This window comes from Pseudochaenichthys georgianus, chromosome 8 (assembly GCF_902827115.2).
Source record: "Pseudochaenichthys georgianus chromosome 8, fPseGeo1.2, whole genome shotgun sequence".
NCBI lineage: Eukaryota > Metazoa > Chordata > Actinopteri > Perciformes > Channichthyidae > Pseudochaenichthys > Pseudochaenichthys georgianus.
Genome location: NC_047510.2, coordinates 18,277,526 through 18,303,745, shown reverse-complemented (window position 1 = coordinate 18,303,745; position 26,220 = coordinate 18,277,526). Strand labels below are relative to the sequence as shown.

The 26,220-nt window shown below is 40.1% G+C and overlaps 2 protein-coding genes across 3 annotated transcripts; one reads left to right on the top strand and one right to left on the bottom strand.

Moving 5' to 3' along the window:
• Positions 1-392: 392 nt before the first annotated feature.
• On the top strand, positions 393-6,320 carry ifi35 (interferon-induced protein 35). 2 transcript variants are annotated; one of them, XM_034088320.2, is made up of 10 exons: positions 394-475; positions 777-803; positions 1,356-1,430; positions 2,100-2,258; positions 2,956-3,072; positions 3,149-3,287; positions 4,397-4,506; positions 4,594-4,777; positions 5,040-5,146; positions 5,234-6,320. In XM_034088320.2, exons 1-10 carry the CDS (start codon positions 422-424, stop codon positions 5,444-5,446), a joined length of 1,185 nt encoding a protein of 394 aa, XP_033944211.1. In that variant the 5' UTR covers positions 394-421; the 3' UTR covers positions 5,447-6,320. The 2 variants fall into 2 exon arrangements, with proteins under 2 accessions (XP_071060118.1, XP_033944211.1); XM_071204017.1 differs by lacking the exon at positions 2,100-2,258 and having other exon boundaries at positions 393-475.
• A 711-nt stretch (positions 6,321-7,031) lies between these two features.
• bcat2 (branched chain amino-acid transaminase 2, mitochondrial) lies at positions 7,032-24,926 on the bottom strand. Its single transcript, XM_034088321.2, has 11 exons — positions 24,618-24,926; positions 23,178-23,249; positions 22,511-22,711; positions 21,544-21,654; positions 18,400-18,519; positions 18,074-18,237; positions 10,346-10,488; positions 10,144-10,229; positions 9,513-9,653; positions 9,095-9,163; positions 7,032-8,450 (listed from the first exon to the last, which is right to left on the bottom strand). Exons 1-11 carry the CDS (start codon positions 24,633-24,635, stop codon positions 8,409-8,411), a joined length of 1,167 nt encoding a protein of 388 aa, XP_033944212.1. The 5' UTR covers positions 24,636-24,926; the 3' UTR covers positions 7,032-8,408.
• Between the last annotated feature and the right edge of the window lie 1,294 nt (positions 24,927-26,220).

The following is a 26,220-nucleotide window of genomic DNA, read 5'->3' as shown; positions in this document are numbered from 1 at the left end:
GGAAAATGACAAATGCCTGTACAATGAATGCTGTATTGATTTGGGGCACTTGATCACATGACATGGCATTTAGTCAAGAACATTTTCTTTGCAGTACAAAAATGCAGAATTTTCAATAAAAGATGACAAAAGCTAATAAAGATAAAAAATATTTGGTCTACACGTCAGGTGTAGTTTTACAATGCTGCATTGATTTTGAGTGGCGTTATCAGATGAAGCTGATACAAAACAAATTACTTTTCAAAATGGAAATTCTGTACTCAATAACATACTTGAATAAAATATAGGAAAACACTAAACTCGAATTAAAAGAGACCGTCCCACTGGTCCACGTGGTTGTAACACAATGGTGCAGTAAGATTTAAAGTGACACCACAGCAGCGCCCCTGATGGAACAACAACACATCTATCTGCTGGGGAAATGAAACCGAAACAATATTACTTCTTCACAAAACCACAACATCGTCGACAGCAGGTAATTTCTTATCCAAGAGCGTTTTAATGACTTGATTTAGCTAACTTTGTTCAACACAATACAACAAAAACATTTTCAGATGTGAAAGTCTCGCTGAAAGTGACTTATTCGAAGTTATTTTTCACCTAAGAAATGTTGAGACTGCGGTTTGAATATCTTAAAAGTAGGGCCTTCGGTGTCAGGTTTATGGTTCAACTCGTGTTTTTCCTTTTTGACACGTATTGTTTTATTAGACATTTGTTAATATGTTGCTTCATACACCGACTCTCTGACAGATAACTATATTTTGTAAATGTTTCAGATCACTATCGCTATGTCTTCCGATGAGGTAAGTCATCATGTTCTTGTTCTTTCCTCTTGTTAAAAAGAAATATTACACGGAATACTTTTCTAAATGTATCTTTATTTTTCGTGTTAAATACTTTTTATCTATGGGTTGTTTTTATTACACACTTGTTTTCAGTTTAAAGAAGTAATCAGATATTTTACCAAAGTGAAAGAATAAATGCTAAACTGTAGAACAAATAAAAGTTATGCTTTCGAAGTAAAATTAAAGGTATAAGCATCAAATTGTCCTAAAGAACTTTAGATATATTAAGTAACTAAAGATTTAAATGTACTGTAGTGGATTAAAAAGTACAATATATATATATATATATATATATTTTTTTTTTTTTATATATATATTACAATTTAAAACAAACAAACAATAAAATTAGGAAAGCATTTGTAATTGTACTTAGGTACAGTACTCGAGGTACTCTGTACTTACCACCACTGATAATTATTATTTCACTTGTAACAATAGTAATTTATCCTCAAAAACGGTCTACTTTCTTTCTATATTTTCTTTGCGCCTACGTGTGTCTTTGTGTTTCAGGATTTCTCTCTGGTTATCCCACCGACAACCGAGGAAACCTTGGAGAGCATCAAGGCTTTAATCAACAACTACAAGGTGCACTAATAAATACATTGATGTTTCTTTAGCCTGTGGTTGAACTAGTAACTGCATACAGTTATCCAACCGACAAAGACCACTCAGAAAAAGATAATTATTGAACACAAACATATCATAATGAATGTTCCAACAAACACAAATGAGTGTACGGCAGAATGTGCGCAGGTAGCTACACACAGGCAGGTCAGACAGGTTACTACTGACAGCCACACATGTACATTGTATTCATGCTTTAACTCTTTCAACTCTGTCAGACACAACTTATGTTGAATATTATTTGGTTATTTTAATTTCCAAAGAAACCCAAACTCTAATATTGAAGTCAAAATAATTTTTAACAGGTGACTACAGCTGCACATAGGCTTTCCTTAATGGCATGTATTAAGCCTTCAGAAAGTGCTAGAAATGAGAATAGAAGAATTGGACACTTTAATGCCTTAATGCCACTTTAATGAAGGCATTAAAGTGAAAATAACATTGCCACTGAATTAAGCAGAAGTCAAAGAGGAAAATACAGAGGGTTTGTGTAGCGCTGAAGACTGTAAAATATGTATAAAAGGATGCAGATGACTCCACCTACGTTAGTTATGTGTTTATGTTGCTTGTACATGTAATAGAAAACAGAAACCTAAAAGTGGTTAGTGAAAGCATCTTGTGCGCCCACAGAAAAAATATGAGCAGCTGATCCAGGATCAGGAGGAGCTGGTCACCTGCAGGAATGACCAGCAGGAGATGGCTGAGCAGTTTAGGCAGCGCTCTGTAAAACTGAACCAGAAAATAAAAGAGGACCAACGCTCATACGAAGAGCAGATGGAAAATGATAAGGTATCCATGCTTTGATGCTAGTCGCTCACCTTAAATCTCAGCTAAAGATGTGTAACTTTTTCGTACAACAAGCCAATCATTGTTCCAAATGACTCTTAGACAAGTGTCATAATGTTCTTTTGAAACTCACAAATTATTTTTAAAATTATTATTTTTATTTCTAATATGGTCCAAATAGGACCAGGTAATGTAACGGTGGCTATCTGACAACTTTAACATGTTATTATAACATCTAATTTGTTCTTCACTGCACTCTGGTGGTTGGACTTTTAATAGAGTAACAATTCTGGCCCTGTGTTTTCCCATCAGCTGTTAGAGGTATAACATGTGATGCTCATCAGGAAATCAACCAGCTTTCAACCAACAGAGAATTATAAAGCAGTACAGAATCATGTAAAGAATCAGCAGGATTGAATGAATCAACACTTTACTCTTTTTATTTCTGGAACTTTAATCCAATGTTTATAAATATGCTTTGTCTTTGAGCATTATTTAGAAGTTTTAATTATTATTTCAATGTGGTTAAGAATTAAAAATGAAAAGGAAAAAAGGGCGTTATCAAAATCAGTATAATCGCAGTAAGTATAGATGAATGAGGATATAAAAAAATGCCTTGCCAAATTCTAATTTGTAATTAAATATAATATTTCACTTTTCCTCAGTACTGTGTTGTAGCTGAAGTCTTTCTTTTTTGCAGGCTAAGATAAAGTTGGGGCAGCAGGAAGAGAGTGACTTGATGGAGCAGATCCTGCGAGTGGAGGAAGCCCTAGAGGAGGAAAAAGCCAGAAACCACCATCTGAAACAGCAGAATAACGTACGTTCATGAACTCAACACGCTGCCTGCAGTCAGTCCACCACACGTCCTGTAAACCTGCACCTTTTCATTGCAGGTGTTCTCTGCTGTGCCTGAGCGGAAGGTCGCCTTCACCGGCTTGACAGGAAAGGACAGACAAGAATTTGATATGGAGACAAATATAGTTTACCCGATGGAGGGCGGGACGGCATTCATTACATTTGAGGAAGAAGTAGGTGAGTCTGTCAGCGAGCTGCTTCCGGTCACACAGAAGCATATTTGTGATGTGATGTACACGGGTTCAATCAATCAATGTTTATTTATATAGCCCAATATCACAAATGTTACATTTGTCTCAGTGGACTTCACAGTTTGTACAGAATATCAGTATGGCAATACGACACCCTCTGTCCTTAGACCCTCACAACGTACAAGGAAAAACTTCCAGAGAAAACCCAGTTTAAAGGGAAAAATGGGAGAAACCTCAGGGAGAGCAACAGAGGAGGGATCCCTCTCCCAGGACGGACAGACGTGCAATAGATGCCGTGTGTAAATCGAAGAGATAATTCATTTGCAACATAGGTAGTCCAGATGTTTGGAAATGCATGTGTGTATAATAGGAGGATGAATCCACGAGGATATCCATCCAGGACCTATGATCCAGGACCACAGCCACGACTCAAGATCCAGGGCTCGTGATCCAGGACACAGGACCGCAGGATCATCCATGACTCCGGATCCCGGCGTATATAGACAGCAAAAAGAAAGACATGTGGGGAAGCTGGGTTAATCGGAACATGAGAGTACACAGGTATAGACAGAGAGAAGGAAGAAGTAAGATGTCCCCCGACAAACTAAGCCTATATCAGCAAAACTAGGGGCTGAATGGGGTTCATAGAATATTCCTAAAACCCAAATAATATTGGCAAGTCTGAATCGGAAAATGACACCTTTGGAGCATTTGGTGTAGGCTTATTTGAAATGTGCTCACTTTAAAGGTCTCCTATTATACTATGTTTAGGCATATATTATAGGTCTCAGATATATAAACAAACATGTCTATGAAGTGTTTTGCTCAAAATACCAAACAGATCACCCATTCTAGCCATGCCTCATACCCCTGTATTTCAGCCCTGTTAGAAAAGTGCTGATTCCTGGTCCGTAGCTTTAAAAAAATAAAATAAAAAATACGAGAGCCGAGACGAGAGCTCATGCAGGATAATTCTACCGGCAGATATAGCTAAATACTGCCGTGATTAAATACCGTATTATGTCCTTTATCCCAGTAAATGATCTGATAAGGGACTGGGAGTGCTGGTACAACTCTGTATTTATCTGTCATCAGTGGCCAGTACAATCCTGAAGATGCAGAAGCATGAGGTGAAGGTGGGGAGAGGCTGCAGGATCACTGTGGAGGCCCGGCCAGTTCATCTGATGCTGCCCCGGCTGGTGGAGGTACGACACAGAGCCTTTAATAAATGTTTGATCAGTTTTCGTATGAATTTCTTGTGAGTGATATGTGCTCACCTGTCCGTCCTACAGATCAACTCTGAAGTGAGTTCTCAGCACATATTAATCTCCAGCCTGCCCAAAATGGAGATTGAGCCGCTGCTCAACAAGCTGGAGATCCACTTCTCCAAGACTAAACACGGAGGAGGAGAGGTGGAGAAGTGTGAGATGCTGCCTGACTCCTGGACCGTGGCCCTCACCTTTCTGAGGAATGACAGTGAGCAAGCTTCTGCTATTTACAGTTTAATACTGACATTATGGTGGAACATAGTTTCAGCTCAATGTTATTAACAGGAAGTTCATTTTAGAGGTAATTATTATTATTTTTGACTTCAAACCTTTGAGGTACAGTTAGGAGGCACATTAGTTGGTGCTTTGTACATTATTTGTGCTGTTTTAGGATACTAGATCACACAAGGCATGTCATTTCAGAACTGGTGAATACTGAATCTGAACCAATGAAATGTTTTTACAATCAGTTGCCAAAGGTTTGATAGAAACCGAGCACCATGACGTGAATCTGCAGGAGAAGACGCACAGAGTTAGGGTGACTCCCTTCCTCAACGGAACGATTACAAACTTAGTGGTGAGCTTTTCTTATGAAAAAATAAGCGTTCTACTCTTTATGTGGTTGCTCTATCAAACGTCTATTTTTCCCCTTTCCCTCGTGCAGACAAAGATGACGGCTTGTCCGCGAACACTGCTGCTGACAGGAATCCCCACCATCATGGATCGGGAGACTCTGCAGGATGAGCTGGAAATCCACTTTCAGAGAAGCTGCCACGGCGGAGGAGAGGTCGCAGCCTTCCTCTACAACCCGCTGGGTCAGCACACCTCGGCAGTGTTTGGGGGACCCCCCAAAAATACAGATAAGGAGACAGAATAATGTGTGAGGGGTAATGTGCGGTGGGGCGGTCATTATGGCGACAAGAATACCCTGAAGGATTATTACACGGCCACATCCTAAATAACTTACTATTACTCAACTACTACTATTGCTTATGCTTGGAAAAAAATACTCTACTGGAACTGCGACAAGAACAGCGTAACTTTAAATGAAGGGCAGCACTGATCGATAATAATTATAATAGATTTCATTTATTCTTTCCACCAACAAGTCTTTAAACAATGCCAGAGCAGCCCATATAGTGTTCCTGTTAGTGTTTACTTCTTCTGGGGATTTCTCTGACTTCCAGGGGTGTTATCGAGTATTAACAACCTCTGAAATGTCCAAATTGACTCTAATCAACTAAGCCGGGGAATAAATAGAAAATACTGCTTTATCATGTCTGTTTTAAAAATCTCTCAGGTTCAGGATGAGATGTAACGACCCTTAATCTGTTTGAGTCTCTTTTTTTGTGAATGACATTTAGTATATTTGAGCTGGAAGTTCTGAGGATGATTTATGACCTAAAAAAACTGCAGGCCATGTTTCTAGAACAAACGCTTTGCCACTCCTGGCACTATTGGTGATATCGATTGTCATTTATTGAACTTGAAGGAAATATTTATCTTGTTTTTTTTCTAGTAATTTTGAAAGAATAGCATTGAACAATACAATGTTATTGATTCCTCATTAGCTGATAGTCCGATCAATCAACAAGGAATACTTTTAAAGGTTTAATCTCATAAACATGTAAAAAGGCTGATGTGATACTTTCCATCTTTGTGTGTTTTGACTCATGGAAAATCAAATGGAGACACAATCATGTTTGTATTTGTTTACATTGCTATAAATAAAACTCTTGCATTAAACAGTAGATTTCTTGTGTAGTTAGTCATTGTAGCCAGTTAGCACGACACGGAGACAGCGCATTCTGTGCCAAGCTTAACAGAAACCTCAATCAATGCAGCATTGTATTACAACTTCAATTTCTATTTAATATAAAGATTTGTATGACATTTAAAGAATGTGGCGATTTTCAATTCAATAAGTGTCTTTTTTGCCCAGGGTATTAATAATACCTGTATGTCATGTGATTCACTGGTTCTCGTGACATGGATGCTATTGAAACAAATATGAAATTATCTATAAACACACATTTATATTACTTTAGCAGAAGATAATACTGAGGTAATGAAACCCTGTGAGAACGACGGCACTGTTTACAAAGTAAATGTTAACCTAAAGATAACTTTAGTGCAGTAGTCCTAAAAGATTTGAATCTCAGCTGAAAAGGTCGAAGTAAAGAATGGATTTTTCTGATAAGCCTTCATTTTTTTAAATAAATACCGATAAAAGCCACACCCTAAATAAAAAGAAACTATACTAGTTTGATAGAGTTTCCTTTGAGTCAACTAAATGAGGGATTAAAAAGATCTGGGGGCGGGGATAAAAAGTGAGAGCTCATCAAAACGACCCATTTCGAGTTTCATGGTAATCCACAGGTGGCATAAATAAATGATGTGTTCTTGTAATTGAAACTTTTATATAGTAATAAATACCCACTGTCACAAAGTACAAAGAGAGATTGAGCTCAGATCAGGTTTATTGGAAAAACAATACAGCCGATGAAAAGTAACATTTAGAAACGACTAAACTGACAAGGAATCCAGCTACATCCCCTAGTGCACAAACTGGAAACATAAAAACAGCAGCTGAAGATCCACCAGACGAAGGTCAGGCACTTAGACAGAAGAGAGGGACAGTATGTGTGTAGAAATACAAATACATTCAAAGTAAGGAAAACCAGAGGGAAGGACACGAGCCCCAGGATGCAGAAACCCAACTTTGGAAGACATGATGCCTAATTTCACACGAGACAAGGAAAAATATAATTTAACAACACTATTGGTTACATTATTGTTTTTGATTACACACAAACTAGTGCCGGAGTAACTGCCAGCGTGTAACAGTCTTTCTCTTCTACAGCACGCCGTCCTATCGTTAGACCTTTTAATCTCTTTCTTTAGTTTTTGTGCAGAAGTGTTCTTCACAAACAAAACCAACACACATTCAAACCAGGTTTAAAATACAAACCTGACATTTAACAAGGTCAGTGCAAACTCCGGTGTCAAAGTGACGTGGCCCCATAAAAACTAACACCGTGACTCTATCGTATCATTATGTACACGGCCGTAAAACAAAACATTACCCTATGATGCGTTTACAGGTTCTACTCCCACGTGACAGTTAAAGGTTTTGGAGAATACACCACAAGTTGTTGTAAGTAGTACAGGTTATTGCTAATATAAGGTTTTCCTGTTGTGAAATAAGTTTGATGACGTTTGTGAATGAGAAACAGGACGTACAGACTGCGTGCTGCTAAGAGTTAAACTGTACTACACTGCAAATATTTAGCTGCTTTAATATTGAAAATATTTCACCTTCGAAATATGTCAGTTTGTGCCTTTTCTTTTCTTTTTTAATAAATGCCAGGGTGCAATGTCGATACAAATAAATGTGTGTGCTCTTTACCACAGGGAATTAGTTCAAGTATATATATGTGTGGAGTGTATTTTGAATACAAATCAACCAGAATAGATTAGCATTTGGATATATCCTTGAGTTAGTCTAATATACAGTATAAAAATTGACTGCATTTGTTTTCCCGATGTTTTTCATAGAAAGCAGTTCTATATGCCCAATAATAGGGTGGGGTCGAGTCCTAACATTGCATATTGTAAATATTGCTATCCAAAGCAAACCGTTACATTCATCTGTATTCCTATGAGAGTCCACACAGAAAAGAGATGTGTAAAAGTCTACGAAGCCCGACAGGGAGATACCGTCTCCTCGGCCGGGCGGTATGCAGGAGTGCATTAGTGGGTTGAGAGTGGGGGGGCTGGTGGTGGTCCAAACGGGAAAATGGGACTGTTGATACAATTGGCATGTGCAGCACGGCCATTTAAACAACCACTGGAGCCCATTCACTTGATTTGCGTCCATACTGGGTAAAGTAAGGGAGAAAAGAGGGCAAAATAATTAATATGCATACAAAGTTTTATTCTTTAGAGAAAACTGCTACAAGGAAACTACTCTATTTTGATAGTCATTAATCAAAGACATTTTTTGAAAAACAATATCTATCGCCGTTCTCCGTTTAAATTAATTGTTTACTGATTATCTTTGGGTTTTGTACGTTGGGCTGAAGAAAAAGTGTCGAACGTTATTTGTGTCATTATATTTCATTTCATTTCAAACCTTTATTTATGTAGGTGAATCCCATTGAGATCATTGATCTCTTTGTCAAGGGTGACCCGTTGCTCTAAATTATAGAGACTAAATAAATAATAAAAGGAAATAAGGCACATTTATAGAACATTTGTGTGCTGCAGCCCTGATTTAAGTCAATAAATGTCTACCTGAATTGCAATATATGCTCTAAATTGCAGTGAGAAATGTGGACCTTACACTTTCTGCCAGCTTTCTTCAGCATCAAGGTTTTAAATATTAGCTGAAGTTGAAAAGCTGAAGATGGATATTTGCAGATATCTTATTTAGAGTAGTTCCCTTTTGTTGCCACTTGGAGTCGCTAATATTTAAGTAGAACTGCAACAGTAAAGGAGCTGTTGCACACTGTAGTGCACTTACCTGAATGTCAGTAAGCTCTTTGTGGAACCTCTTGGCCAGACCGTTCTGTATAGTCGGGATCTGGTATGTCTGAGAGAGAAAGAAACATTTAGTCCTTTAGCCGACACTGCTACCCAGAATGATCCACAATCAGCGAGTTTAAATCTTCATCATCAGCTGCCAATGGGGTGACACTACGTCGATTAATCAAGTATTGCAGTCAAGTACAAGTTCAAGGCACTTTAACTTTACTTAAGTATTTCCATTCTGTGCAACATTACACCTAAACAACACTCCATCCAAGAGATATATCGGCTGCATATGTTTGACAGCTTTAGTTAGAGGATAGAATTAGCTATTCTCAACAGAAGATAGAGAAAGATAACTTTGAATTCACAAAGAGGACATGAGAAGGCAGGCACAGCAGCTGAGCTCCTACCGTTCCCCTGTAGAGGAGGCTGCCCACGGGGGACACCACGCAGGCCGTCCCCGCCCCGAACACCTCCAGGACCCTCCCAGAGTCCAGAGCCCCCAGCAGCTCAGGCATGCCCATCGTACGCTCCATCACCTTGAACTCACCCTGTCAGACACACAAATTACGGACCGGATGAGTGGGATTTTCCTAAAGAATAATGTACAGACATACCAAAAAGAATCCCTCTCAATGGTCACTTATTTTTCTCTCTGAGCTGATTACCAGCACCCCTCAGAGTTAACCTCAACCCCCAGGTTGGCAAACACATATCGACTGTTACCAAGTGACCAAAAAATGCAATAAGGGGACAAATTCTACAGTTTATCCATCTGGAACATTTAGACGTAATCAATCAACATTTGGAGATATTAGCAGCAGCTCAGGGAGACTGCAAAGAGGTCACAACGCCTGACTCACTGTTCTATAAACACGCATTGAAAATGCCTCTTTACAAATCAGACTGTGCCACAATAGTTCTCCGTTTGCATTTTCTGACGATTTGAGGAGTACGGAGAAAAATAATAGGGATGTGAAAATTAAACATCTGTGCTGCTGAGTCCATGTGAGAGCTCAGTCTCCTCTCTGGTGGGCTTACCCAGCTTCTGGACAGGTCCAGCAGCGACTGTCTGGTCACTCCCGGGAGAATGATGCCATCCAGAGGGGGGGTGAACAACTCTTTCTCTGTAGACAAACAGTTTTACCTTTGGTCAATTCACAAGGTGTTTGAATGTCTCCACTAAAGGATTAACAGGAAACCTCAGGAAAAACATTTCAGAGTCTAGAGAGGAGAGTCTGACCTCCGTTCTCATTGGTCCAGTAGATGAAGAGGTTCATGGTGCCGACCTCTGTGATCTCCTCCTGCTCTCCGTACAGCCACAGCACCTGCTGGCACCCCCGCTTCACCGCCTCGCTCTGCACCGCGATGGTAGGGCCGTAGTTACTGGAGAGGGGAAATAAACCATGTCAAGAGAGCAGCTGGGAGAGAGGGAGACATGTCCAAATGACAGAGGTGTTTGCTTGGGTATTAAGACATGCTGTAATATAAAATATTAGATATTAAAATATTACAATCTTATTTAATTACAAAAGGATATCACAGTTTGTTCACCGCCTCACCTGTTCCTCAATAGTTTTTGATGTACAAACGAGACATTTAAGTGTTTCAAACAAATTGAGACAAAAGGTGTTTTAGTTTTTCTGAGTTATGAAACCAAACCTTTACCATAGGTTGGGTTTTTTTTTTTACTGAGAAGGAAGCATATTGGGGGGAAATATATCATCCATGTGAACAATAGAGGACTTGGAAAAATGTTGTGGATTCATTTGATTAACTAGCTTCCTTGAACAAATAACAAAGAACCATTTGTCATCTTCTTACTGAGATTGAATAACAACCTAAGAAAACCCGAAGCGCTGCTTTGACTTGTTATTCTTGTAACACCATCTCCCCCGTCTCCATCACCGTGCCTACGTCAACCACCTCCCCTCCCTTCAAGAAAGCATCTGCAGTCTCCGAAGCCTGATAAGGATGTGTGTGTACAAAATGCAACAAACTCTTACTGATATGTGCGTATGGCACTCTCAACTCTTTCCAGGACATGCCGGGGCCCTGCCTGCCTATAGCTTTGCCGATATCTGTGTTGATAAGTAATAGATTAAGAGCGGTGAATCATCTTAGATACAGGAAGCGCTCAAACGTTTGTGTGAGTTTATCTAATTTAGCAGTGATTCCATGTCAGCCACAGCTTGTTACAAAAAACATGACTGATAGTGTGTTTAACGAACTTAAACTAGCTTTATTAAATGTCAGGTCTCTGGCAGGAAAAACATTTTTAATCAATGATTTTATCACTGATCACAATCTCGATTTTATGTTTTTAACAGAAACTTGGATTGAACAAAATAACAGTGCAGCTGTTCTTATCGAATCAACCCCTCCCAACTTTAGTTTTATGAGTCAGGAAAGAATGCATAAGAAAGGGGGTGGAGTTGCTATTCTGTTCAATGATTCCCTTCAATGCAGGAAGACATCTTATGGGAACTTTGATTATTTTGAATATGTGGCCCTTCAGCTGAAATGCTCCTCTCTAGCTCTGTTCCTAAATATCTATAGACCACCCAAATACTGTGCAAGCTTTTTTGATGACTTTACTGAACTGCTCTCCATAGCAGTAGCGTTTTCTCCGGGAGGCCAAGGGAAGCCAGGCTTCCCCTGTTTTTTCGGATTGTAGTTATAATTTAAATAAATAAAAAGTAAAAACACTTTGTTTTGTTTCTGTAATTCTCCTTTCCTGTGTGTTCCTGCCGGACCGTCTCTCCCCCATTCTCATTGAGTATTTTACAAAGAGTGAAACAGCGCCCCTCTAGATGTCATGGTGAAACAGTAGATTGCATTCACTGTTGCGAGAGGAGGCCAGCAGAATCTAGCTTCCCTTGGTGAAAAAAAATGAGGGATTAACCAATCAGATGAGGCCCACGTGATGCCCCTGCCAACCTGTGATTGGTCAGGGCCATGCCAGGGAAGCCAGCCGCCTCTAGCTTCCCTTCAGGGGCGGCTGGCGATTTGATTGGACACTGCCATCCAATCACATCAACATCAATTTTAATACTGTAACTGTCATCACCGCCGTTAGAAATTATCAAGCAAATGAAGCATTATGGAGGGAGGAGATTTGGCGTACTTAATTAAGCATAACTTCACTAAACTTCCGCTACAGCAGCAACTAAAAATTAAAGCAGATGGCAGGACAACGCCCACACTCGAGCTGTGTACACAGAGGAATAAGGGATCTAATCGGACGTTCAATGAGGACAATTATGTCCGCACGGAGTGGCTAACTGGAAGCGCTAAACTTCAGCGTCTATTTTGTCTTCTTTTTGACAAGGGTTCGTGCTCCCTGAACAATCCTTGGGCAACTTCAGGATTCATCGACCTTGCCAACCTGTCACGGGCAATTGAGAGGCACGGTAAATCTAAAAATCATATAGATTGTGCTGTGAAATTAAAGCTTTTTGGACGCGTCAGGATTGCTGCACACGCTGTACAACAACAGGTTGTTTCACAAGCCACCAGGAGAGCTGATACAGCTTCTTATTGAGGATGACCTACAGGGCACACTCTCCGAGGTCTACAAGCTGCTCCAGCTCATGCTCACGATACCAGCCACCAGCACATCAGCAGAGCGCTCCTTTTCCTGTCTAAAAAGGATCAAAACGTATCTGAGGAACACGTGTGGACAGGACAGACTTGTCAACCTAGCCACAATATCCATTGACTCTGTTGTTGTGGAGGACCTAAAGGCCGCTGGGAAGTTCTATGACATTGTTATTGACCACTTCGCTACCATGAAAGACAGGAGAATGGCCTTCCTCTTCAAATAGGGTGAGTGAAATGCACACCCCTTTCTCTCTGTGCATACCTGTTGCCTGAACTGCCCGTGTAGCTATGTGTGCAATTTCTGATGTGGTTCTGTTGGTTATTGTGCATTGCTTGCCTGGATTTAGCTGCAGGTGTTCAGTCTGAAGTAGTTGTTTTATTGCAGTTGTTTAATTAGCACAGGGTGCTGCTATCCGAAAATAGCATGCCATATAGGGCCCGATCACCTGAATAGATGAGATTGTTTATATTTTTGTGTTACTTTTGGACTTCGGACTGAACTAATTACAGAGACGAGGACTGTTGCTGCACTTGCCGTGTGTGTTAGTGTAACAGATGTAAATATGCAGTGGGGTTTATTTAATTTAGTATAATCACACACATTCTGTGTTTTATATTATTTTATTCTGTGTTCTTCATTTTATTGAATGTTAAATACCTGGCAAGGTCGGAGAGCTGTGCTCAGGAGTTTATTGTTGTGAGGACTTTCATTTCCTTTCTTTGTGATTTTACTTTTTGTATATATTGTGTCCCTCACGTTTCCTCTTCCCTTTTTGTAAACGTTCCAATGAGAGGAGTCACTGAGGGAAATGTATGTAAAACTGATCATTTTATCTGTTATCAGATTCAGACATTAAACAGAGATCGTCTCAACTTTACGCTGACTCGGCGGGTCTCGTCCATTATCAACACAACGCATACTGATACTTTGATGTGAACGTAAAACTTTAAAGGTCTCCTGATTTAGTTTGTGAATGAATGCTTCTTATTTATTAATTACCGAATCTGCACTGCGCATTGAGCGGCTGGTATTGCATTGGTGGGGGGGAGGTTGGCATAAAGAAAATGCTTAAATTAATAAGACGAGAGAGTTTCAGCTGGAGAGTGCGTGCGGACCTGTCGCTTAGATAACAGGCGTGTACAAGTCCTGCATCTGTATGATACAAATGTGTGTAAAATGTTACCGGGCGCTGTAATCACTCATCTGGTTACGTTATTGACCACCCCCCCCGACCCAAAAACATTGGCTTCCCCTACATTTTTCCCCACCCCACGCTACTGGTCTATAGTGTGTATTGACTTTGACCGTCTAGTCATTGTTGGTGATTTTAACACCCATGTTGACAACCCCCAGGACAGAGGGGCAAAAGAACTGTTTTGTGTTCTTGATAGCTATGGACTGACTCAGCATGTGACGGAGCCCACGCACAATAAGGGGCACACTCTGGACTTAATTATCTCAAAGGGTCTGAATATCTCTAAGGTTGTGGTGACTGATGTTGCACTCTCTGACCATTCCTGTGTTTTCTTTGAGAGCTCTATTTCTGTTCACAAAAATGTTCAAAAAGAGGTAACCACAAAGCGATGTTTAACTGAAAATACTAGGGAAATGTTTACTCAGAATTTTTCTTCCACACTTGCCCCTGCTAACATCTCAGTAAATGAGCTAGTAGATCATTTTAATTCAAAAATTAAAAATGTTATATATGCCATTGCTATGCCATTGCTCCAACTAAGGAAGTGTCTGGCAAGAAAATATCTCCATGGAGAAAGGCCATGACCGTGAAAACAGAAAAAAGAGAATGTCGAAAAGCTGAACGCAGGTGGCGAAAAACAAATCTCCAGGTTCACTTTGAAATCTATAAAGAGAGACTTGGCCTTTATAATTTGGAATTGAAAAACGCACAATCGTTCTTCTCTGACATCATTACCAAAAACAAAAACCTTGCACGTGCCTTGTTTGCTACCGTCGACAGACTAACTAACCTCCCAGTGTCAGTAGCCTCTGAATTTCTATCCACCAGGGCGTGCAATGATTTTGCCTCCTTATTCACTGACAAAATTCAGAAAATCAGACAAGCAGTCAGTGCCTCTGCATCAGGAACAGCAAATGTGTTGTCTCTGTGTCCACTTAACATCAATTCAAACACCATGACACAATTCCATCAGATTAATGATAAAAACCTAGAGGACATTATTCAACTTCTGAAATCCTCCTCCTGCTGCCTTGATATTATTCCAACAGGATTTTTCAAAGATGTTTTGCCTTGCATGGCCTCAGATCTACTTCATATAGTAAACAAATCTCTTCACTCAGGTATTTTTCCACAGGCCCTGAAAACTGCAGTCATTAAACCGCTCTTAAAAGAATAATCTAGATGCTTCAGTATTGAACAATTACAGGCCCATATCAAACCTCCCATTTCTAAGTAAAATCATTGAAAAAGTTGTTTTTCAACAGTTGAGTAATTTCTTGCATTTAAATAACTGTTTGGATGTGTTCTAGTCAGGCTTTCGTCCAAACCACAGCACTGAGACTGCTCTTGTAAAGGTCTTCAATGACATCCACTTAAACACAGACAGTGGCAGAACTTCAGTGTTAGTATTATTAGATCTCAGTGCTGCGTTTGACACAGTTGACAACATATTACTAGACCGACTGGAAAACTGGGTGGGACTTTCGGAAACAGCTCTAAATTGGTTTGAATCCTACTTAAAGGACAGAAACAACTTTGTTTCTATAGGTAAATACACATCTGAGTTGACAAATATGACATGTGGGGTTCCTCAAGGCTCCATCTTGGGGTCTCTTCTCTTTAACATCTACATGCTACCACTGGCTCAGATAATGAAAAACAACAAAATAAGTTACCATAGCTATGCAGATGACACACAAATGTACGTAACAATTTCACCAGGAGACTATGCTCCAATTCAAACACTGAGTAAGTGCATTGAACAAATCAATGACTGGATGCGTCAGAACTTTCTCCAATTAAACAAAGATAAAACTGAGGTAATGGTTTTTGGAGCCAAGGCAGAACGTATAAAAGTTAGCGCTGAGCTTCAGTCTGCAATGTTCAAAACAACAGATAAAGCCAGAAATCTAGGTGTAGTCATGGACTCTGACCTGAGTTTCAACAGTCACATTAAAACAGTTACTAAATCAGCCTACTATCACCTAAAGAACATATCCAGGATTAAAAGACTAATGTCACAGCAGGATTTGGAAAAACTTGTCCATGCTTTTATCTTCAGTAGACTCGACTACTGCAATGGTGTCTTCACAGGTCTCACTAAAAAATCTATTAGGAAGCTGCAGCTGATTCAGAACGCCCCTGCTCGAGTCCTCACTAATACTAAGAAAGTGGATCACATCACTCCTGTTCTGAAGTCTTTACACTGGCTTCCTGTGTGTCAAAGAATACATTTCAAAATACTGCTGCTGGTTTATAAAGCTTTGAATAGTTTAGGCCCAAAATACATTTCTGATCTACTGCTAAATTATGAACCATCCAGATCTCTCAGGTCTTCAGGGACTGGTCAGCTTTCTGTCCCCAGTCAGAACTAAAACATGGTAAAGCAGCGTTCAGTTATTATGCTCCAAATATCTGGAACAAACTCCCAGAAACCTGCAGGTCCGCTGCAACTCTGACTACTTTTAAATCCAGGCTGAAGACTTTTCTTTTTGTCACTGCTTTTAATTGAACTATTCATATCTTAGACTGCACTGTGACTTCTATCCATGTATTTTTTCTTTTAATGTATATCCATGTATTTTTTCTTTTAATGTTTATTTTATTAGCTTTTCTTTTTAATGACTGATTTTAAATGCCATTTTCTTAATGTCTTTAATTTTTTGTAAAGCACTTTGAATTGCCTTGTGTTGAAAAGTGCTATATAATTTAACTTGCATTGCCTTGCCTAACGGCAGAATATTTTTTTTTAAGTGCACATTTAAACCAGACTGCCAAAAAGCAGATCAAATATAAGCCCCACCCCTACCCCAGCATGAAAGAAAAAACGGCAGAATTTTAATAAACAATGAACAATGCAACGCACAGTTAAAGACTCAAGTGATGAGTCATGCTTGGCTGTGGAAATGGGTTTCAGAGCAACTAACCCTGCACTGACATTTTGTCGCCTTGTAAAGTTATTCTAGTTTACATGTTAGCATGAAAATATAAATAGCTTTCAGTATCCCAGCCGAGTTGGTTCAATATTTACTCCCCTTAAAAATCCAGTGAGTTATTGGCTTCATCTGCAGTTTGTTGCAAATATTGCAGCTAACTGCAAATGTAGGTACCGATTTGGACTTTGTTCATATTTATTAATGTTCAGTGGGTTTTATTTCCATCTTATGGTATCCATTTCATGGGTTTATGCAATTTTATTATAACTATTATTGTCAAGAATGTTTTATTTCATCTTATTTTAAATCAATTTAACATTCAGTGATGCTAAATATGGCTGATAAAAGCAAAACCACTCAGTAAAGCTATAAGCTATGTACATGGTCTCCATTTAACCCTTTCACACAAACACCAATTCAATAAACATGATAACATAATTACAGACAGATCAATATCTCTTATATATCCGCTATGCAGTCCAGAAACTGCTGAAGCTTAATCCAACTGGATATTTGAATTGAGAGCAGATTTTGTAGGTTTAGCGAGTTGAGTGGCGGTTCGGTGTTATGTAATCACGCTGAAGCTGAGCAGACTGGCGATGGAACAGGCCTGTAATTAAAGGCTGTGTGGAAAGAGTGGAGATTACAGGAGCTGAAGGAAGACACCTTTAGAAAACATTCACTGAGCAACATTACAAATATTTCACATCAGGAAAGTGGATGTGACGTTCATATGTTTTTAAGGTGTTTTTTCTATTACTTAAAAAGACAGCTCAACAGACCTTGCTCAGCAGCGTGATACACTTCATAGCAGGAGAAGATCAGCTTTATTAACATTCATGTTGGCCCTTTTCCATTGATCCACCTGTGTTTGACTGGTTAAACTTGTCATATCACATATCAATTACAAGACCTTTTGACTTGTCCTAAGCATCCGAGACTGATGCCCTGGTATGAGGATACAAAAGATCTGTCCTAACGAAGCTCTTTTGTTCCACCATCTCTCTTTCCTTGGCGCAGATTTCACCTAGAAACCGCCTCTGTGGCAACGCTTCATGAGCAAAAAGGAAAATAACAGTTGTCCAGATCTAGGGCTGAAAACACAGCTAAGGTGTAAAACCCTTTAGAGACTTGACCCAGTCAGGACAGGGTTATAGAGCACCAGCAGGTCCCTGTCAGGGGGAACATCACCAGTCACTGAGGGGCAGTTTAAATATGACAAGAGGACAAACTCACCCTCCCATCTTATAGGCCCCAACGCCTCCCTGCCAGGCCCTGACAAATGAAGGGTCCGCCAGCAGAGACACAGGGTTGAAAGACCCCGTGGCGAAGTAAGGTCCCACTGGGCCAACGATCACAAAGAGCATAGCTTCTCCTGGCCGAGACACACCGAGGGAGGGCTGGAGGAGGGGCGAGGAAGAGGAGAGGAAGGGTAATCAGAAGTTGGTACAACAGCAAGAAGAATATACAAGAATATAATCCAAACACAATTAACACCAGCTGTTTAATCACTTCATACAAGATGGGACATAAATACAATTAGCTTCTCGGCTAAAGCTCACCTCAATTCCAATGAAGGTGGGTCTGATGTAGAGGCTAGCGTCCTGGGAGAACGGAACCCACTCCTGGTCGACCTCCACCAGCTTCTTGATGCACTCCAGCAGTTCTTCTTTATCAAACAACTACAGAGGAAAAGACACAAGGACATTAACTGTCAAATAATACTATTCTATGTAAATGTTGGGCTGTTGTGCCTTGAAAAGCAGGTGAATTCCTCTAAAGCTGTAAAATATGTGCCCGGCGAAGACATTGTTATAAAACATGAGGTAAAAGAGGTTTGTTTGTAGTTTTACCTTAAAAGTTAGGCTGTGAAACTTTTGAGAGTGGAACTATAAACATACATTATTCTGTTTTAGGTTGTCTATTAAAATTTGTATTTTAAATATAATTTTACTTTTCTATTTTACTACTTTAACTAAATGTATCTTTCTCTATAGGTCAGCAAACTCATTTAGTAATATTATGTACAATACTGAAGCTATCTAACATGTTAATTACTTTAGACACAAAGGGAAACAAAACAGTTGAGTATTTTTAAATGAACAAGTTTTTTTCCCTTGCTGATGAATTACATTCTTTTGTTGATGGGGTGTCGATTCTTCATTTTATTGTCATAGTGATGACTCTTTTGTTCTCCAGATAAGGATGTATTAATTAAACCACTGTGTAAGCAGACTTCCATACAGTTTACTGAAAGCAACATGGTTAGCTATTGCTTTAAAAAAAGGTTATGTAGTTTTCTTTCTTGCAGCACGAAGTAAAGACAGTACTCAGACTGTATGGCAGAGGTTCTTCATGTTGCATAGTTTCCATTGCGTCTTGAAGTCTGGACGAAGTTTTACTGCGTTACGACGTGTTGTTCTGGATAGCAAGCCAAAACTGGGCGTGCTGTCAAGCAGCTACATAACAAAGCAGAGGGTTAAATGCTGCAGGACCTCAGCCTGTAAAGAATCTGAAGTAATTAAGGCACATTCAGTGTACAACATTTAGAAGTTATAACTAAATAAACACTATGCTTTGTTGTGTACACCTGATTGCTGGTGTTGTACATTTTTGCTTCATCGCGTGGCATTGCTCTACAGCAGAGCCAGGGAGAAGCCCCTCACTGCAGTGCGCAGTACCTCAAGCCCCTCCTTCTCAACCTTTGAGGCACGTGACTAACGGCCTCTCCTTCTCAACCTTTGAGGCACGTACAAAAATACTAGGCTTGTTTGAGACAAGCAAGACCTGCGCAGACCTGCCCAGTTGCGATCAACGTATTGCTAGTGCGTTGCATGATGGTTAGTCATTTTGTCCGACTTGCTCTGGAGGCTCGCCCACATGATACTTTGAAATCTCGCAGGACAAAGACGCCCGCAGCCTTGAGAGCGAGGCGAGGCGGCGCAGTTGCTCTCCACGAGCTGCGGAAGCGAAATGCTTGATGGGAAACGGCTCGCTGGTATCTCGAGCTGAGCGCTCATTGGTGGTTTTTACCACGTGCTGCTGATGAAACTCTCCAATTGGCTGGCAAAAGTTTGTTGTTGTTTTGTGTCAGTTTTACGTCGCCACATCCATTCCCATTTTTCATCATTGTTCCACAATGTGTATCATCATGAAATTAATATCTATATATTTTATACTATACTGCTTACCGTTTTCATACTTTATATATCTTAGCATATTCATACACACTGTTCATACTGCTCACAGGCTGATATCTAGTGTATTCATACCCCACTGTTTATTCATCATTCAATTCATTCTATTTCTATATGTTGTTCTGTAGATTGTGTACATTACTTTCCACTTCACTGCTTGTTGCACCTGGTTAGAAGCTAAACTGCATTTCGTTGTCTCAGTACCTGTAATATGTGCAATAACAATAACGTTTCTCTTTAAGTTAAACCAAATCATTAAAATAAAATCTATTGTAATGTAATGATTTGGTTTAACCTTATTTATTGAATACATCATTTAAAATGGCAAGATTAAATCAAATTACATCCATGTTGTACACATCATAAAGCTTAAAGTGGCAGCTAAAGAATTAACACAGCAGCAGGTCTGTTCAATTCATGCTCATGAAGCTTCATGTGTGCAGATCTGAAGGGACTGATCATATGTAGCCTGTCCACCTATCAGTTTTGCAAACATTGGTTCCATTTTTCAAAGATGTAAAGACCCAAAAGGCACCCGATTCAGAGAATACTCAGAATTCTGCTTACTGTAAGTACAGTAAAAGTACTTAGTTATAATTAAGTACACAAATGACATCACCCATCTCTTCAGAGAGCTACAGGTGACCTGTGCAGCAACACATTTCAATCAATATTTGTCAATACTAAGAGCTGCTAGATTGTGCTGCTGTGATGGAATATGTAAGGAGAATAAGAACATACCATGTGGTCCAGCTGGAGTCTCATCTGCCTCCTGATCACTGCCTCTGTCCCTCTTTCTGACACTTCATCTTTATTCCAATCCTCACAGCCTACATGTCTTCTTCTTCACTAATGTCTTCATCTCCTCCTCTTCCTTCTGCTCTGACCTTCCTGGTCTCTTCAGTGAACTCTCTTTTCCTTTCCCTCTCTCTGTTCGTCCTGATCACTTCTCAGATATATCTTTTTGTTGTTGTTGAATCACTCCAGCTACTCCGGCCTGCAAGAGTCTACTTGTGAAAAGCACTGGTACAAATGCTTGTATAACTTTACACGTTAGGGCCATGTAGCTAATAAGTAGCATATCATAAATATAACATCAGAAAGTATTTATCAAACGCACACAGGCAGCTGTGTTTAGATCCAGTTTTTTAGAACCCCCCCCCACTTAAATCATGTTCACATGGATAGGAAACTAAATACATTTGCACACATCTATCTTGTGTCCATATCTTTGTGTTTTGGTGGTCATGCCACAACCGTGCACTTGCATGCGCGAGTCATGGCAAGATATCTGGACTAAGAGGTTCTTTTTCTTTGCACAGCATGAAAGAAAGGCCAAATTAATGGCCTGTGATTTTAGTATTTGTAAGCAGAGGTCAAAAATGTGTACGGCCCTCGGAGGATGTTGAAAAAATTGAAATGGCCCTTGAGAGGAAAAAGGTTCCCCACCCCTGCCTTAGACAAATCCTCCCTGAGGGTTTCTGAGGACGAGGTTGGGTAAGAACTTACAGGAAGGCAGCTTCTCTCAGCACTGCGGTGCATCCTCTCCATGTTCAGCATGGGTCTGAACAGACGGACATGGTTGTCAACTCCACGGAAAGCCTTCATGCCTTCAAACAGCTGCAGAGACAGAAACACACAACACGTTTAGTATCAGAAAGTTGATAAAGAGGGTTTCTCGTTGAAAACAGCAACAATGGAAATGTTTTTGTCGATTTCATTATTGCAACAATTTAAGGTAGCACTCCATTTGATTTTAGGCTAACCACTCAGGTTTCCCTGAAACTAAATGGCTGAAGTTAAAGCTGTATCTATGTTTACATTAAAAGCTACTGAGTTTTTGAATTAAGCTTTGAATGTCTGTTATGACATCATTACCTTGATAACAAAATTAAATGTGATTATATGTTATTTATGTCTGTTGCTGCAAGACCACCCTGTTTATACAGGTCCATGCCGCCCTTTGGGTGTTGTTTTTTACCACAGTTAAAAAGTTGATACTGAAAGGTTAAACGCCAACAAATATTGAATGAAACTAAAATATTTTGTTAACTAAAACGTTTTGTGAATCTTGGAAATGATTACATCTTTGTTTATTTACTAATAAATGATGACTTTTTGATTTTCTGGAGAGGTCGGTAGCAATCCTACTCAGCGACCACTGGAACTTCATTCTACAAATAGCATAATACTAAGATCATTATTCCATCCTTATCTTTATGTGCAGGAATATCAGGTTAAACAAAATGAATAGACATTAGAGAAAAGAGAAAAACAACATTTGATGCTAATATGCAATATGAATGTCAATGCTAAGAATGAAGCTTCTAAGACGTGAACTTTAGTTATAAACCCAACCCAACAATCATGGTTACATGGATACATGGTTGATAATGAAACATCCTTTAATTTGTAAGAGAAAGTAAAGACAATTACAAATAACACATCTGCACAAAATATTTGAGTGTATACTTACTTCTATGGAGTAGTGCAGGGCGGAGCTGGCCGGGTGCAGCGACAGGTTCTGGAAAGGTTTGATCTGAGGAGCCTGCCAGCCGTCCTTCTCCGACCAGTTGATGGTCAACATGTGGTCGGAGAACTGTTTTCCGAACACCAAGGTGGAAGGGTCGGGCTTCTGCTTACATGCTGCATTGCGTTCAATGACAAGATCTGCTGCCTGATGTGCAGACGGAGAAGCAAGCCGTACACGGCGGAGGAAAGCAAGAAGTGGACGGAACAAGAGCAGAGCGGGCGACGAGTACAGTGATTGTTTTTAAATCAATAATTGACAGAGCATGCTTAAAAGGACAATTAGCTGAGTGCTTTAAAGAATCAGTTGAGATGCTGACTCATCTTGGCAATTAGACACAATTAATTAAGTTAAGTTAAACTGAAATAAATTATTACAATAGGCAGACAGTGAGGGAAAGACAAAGAGGAAAAGAAACGTCAAGTTTTAGGCAAGTTAACATAGACTTACTATAGAGGTTATGTATCTTTTCTGAGTAAGATTACTTCCTTCTTTTTATGATGAGGAACACATTGTGCTCTGTCGGACATTAACAGGCCAGACAGACCATCAATCAAACAGTTTGGAGATGGGACAGCCCTCGACTTGTCGAAAAGAACATATCTCTCATTACCTTAAAGGAGCTGGCCAACCGCAGTGAGCCAAAGGAGAAGGGGAGGGCCTGGAGAAGTCGTCCATGAAGTGCCTGCAAAACAAACACAACAGAAACTCTTTACTATTTATACACAATAGCGGTAATCACAAGCAAAAAGGTTTGAGGTCCAGACACCATGTTGCAATACTTCAAAGATCTATCATCTATTCAGGCAACCACAATCCAATCAGCTGAGGCGATACACAAGGTCACCATGTATGACATTGTGTGATTGTTGGGGGGGGGGGTGTGATTGTAGGGGGGGGGGGGGTGATTTAGCACCAATGGTTTTGCTTGCAGTTCAAAGTATGCAGCTGCATGCCTGCAGGAGACAGCCAGTGCCAAGTGTCGTGCTGTAATCAGAATCAGACACGTTACGTATGTAGGCTATGGTACATGCATTGTGATGAATGCAAGGTGAGAAACTAGTTTGGCTGGTTTCTGTGGCAAAAGGTCCAAAGAAGCCACTACTAATAATGTAACTGATGTTCTTTCTGGCAGTCTAGTTGTGATTTTGGTAAACATTCACAATACGGTGCCGCTCATTTGATAAGCTCATTTGACTTGGCAGTGGTCTAGGGAACCGCCTACTTGATGCTTAAGAAATTCCAAAGAATTACAGCGACTAGGGAGCAGGATCCCGTGTGTGCTCCTTGTTGAATGGATGATGCAAGTTCTGACATTATAGCGATCATAGGTTTATGCATGTATATACATTTGTTTACTTTGTGACATGCACGTATAAATCAGATTCATGACTGATCTCGTTGCTTCTCAATTGTGACCCACTAAAGTGAAATGAAAGCAAGTGCTGGTTCGTATTTGTGCATATCAGAGCCAGTAACAAACCAATGTTCATATCCTGCAATCAGATGCAAAACTCAGTAATATGACCATTCAAAGAAAACTCGATGCTGTCGTTGCCTATGAATTACTTATAATACAGTCTCGTGATCCTAAACAACAGAAGGATACATGCTTTTGGCATACTAGTTATCTAACAATCATCTTATTGACTTGACTGCCATCATCAACCAAAACCGTGCAAGATATGTAACATTTTTACAAACATTTCCACAATATCTTGCTTTTGTAGCAGCCGATTTCTATATATTGCACAAAGAAGATTTACAGAAGACCTTAAACTGTGTTTTAGAAGGAGATTATTTTTTTCTCATCATCAATGCATTTCTAGTTTCCACTCTTTTCTCATGGAGTTTGGTGTGTTGACCTTTCCATACTGTATTGTTTTGCCCCCTCCGTGCTGGCACGGTCGCACGGTGCAAAGCAGACTATTTAAAGGACTGGTTATCTTTCTCGGTCATTATCAGTTACCTTATCACTGTATTAAATGAATGATTTGCCCAGAAGTTCATGTAAACAGATTATAAACAGCACACAGACGGTCGATTAACTCACCGTTCGCAGGGCTGCCATCTCCGCTACGTAACGATGTGAAAAGCGCGATTATTTGTTCGTGTGGAAACAACCACTCAATGTCAATTTGAGTTCCGCTTTGAAATTCGAGACGCTGTCCGGCTGAGTTGGTGCAAGCTGAAACCTCCCAGCCATAAAATGTCCCTCCTTATAGTCCCTCCGACACACTCAATACACTTTTTGAAGGGTTTATTGTGACTCGTTTATTTTGTTCGTGCCTGTCCTTTCTGGGCAAAAAATTAAACATCACTTGCACTGTTCTGTAAGAAAAAACAATAGTGTAAGAGGGGAAAAATAGATATAAAATCAGTTTAATCATACAAAACACTAACTTGAATGACTGGTTTTCATTCATGAAGTCATTGAGGGCGTGACAAAAGCGTAACATCTGATTGGCGGACAGCAGCAGGCTCATATGGGGAGGTTATTCGAGGTCACACCGGTCGATGCGGATTGGTCGCCCGCTGGGGAGGTGCAGCTCGTCCTGTTTCACACAGGTTTCACAGCACATTCTCAATTCTTAAATTTCCCCTCCTCGACTCCCCTCCCCGACTCCTATCCTCGAGACTTGGTGCCGCACACAGGAGATGCGAGCGGAGGACTGAGGAGGGGAACCGAGGAGAGAGGAGGGGAAGCAGCAGGCGGTTAGAGAAATGAGAACTCCTCTCCTCTGAGCGGTCATTTTAAAGAGACGTCCATCAATGATGACAGGAGGCACAGCAGCCCTCTGTCTGATGGACAGATGTGTTCATGACGACTTATATATTTACTTTTAATGAATTGACAGTGCGGTATAATGAGACAATAACAGGCTACAGATGCGGACTCGACTCTTTGTTTGTAGATATCTACTAAACTACAGCATACAAATACAGAGAGTAATGTAGGCATGTTATACTGAGTGACATATATTGTACACACTGCTCTGCTTTCTGCACGGACCTCACATCTGTTCTCACTGTAAACATCGCATCGCGATGAAAGCAGTTTCTAAAATAATATCCAGGGAATGCATGCAGAGCTGTCATTGGCTGAGATAAGTGCGGCCGTGCGTAACGCCTCCACCGTTCCCAGAAATCTCCTCGGTTATAGCTCCTCCAGAGAGCCTCCTCGATGCTCGATGCTCGTTCCTCGAAGTGCATTTAGAGAAATGAGATGTCCTTCAACATGGCGCGCTGAAATTTCCTTTCAATCAATCCTCATTAATAGAACGTTATATTGATAAATTACTCACTAAACTTACGATTCATTTAACTGATTTTCTTCCAAAAGTTAATTACCCAAAGCCTCTGTACTCCCCCTTCTATTTATGTGTAATGGTTTGGTCCTGCCTCCAAACGCGGTGCGGCACTGGTGTTGTGTCACATTATGCCTCCCCGTCATGAAATGCCCCCCTTGTCACGGGAACGCGCATTTCTAAATGATACGTTCATTTCTAAATAAAAGTGTTACATTCCTGAAACTTGCTCCATTTATTGGTGCCAGTCCTAGAACCATACCCTGAAAAATGCTTGAGGGTGGGATTCATAGAAACCTATCGTGATGACCAGGCCTGTCATAAAATGCCCCCCCCCCAAAAAAAGAG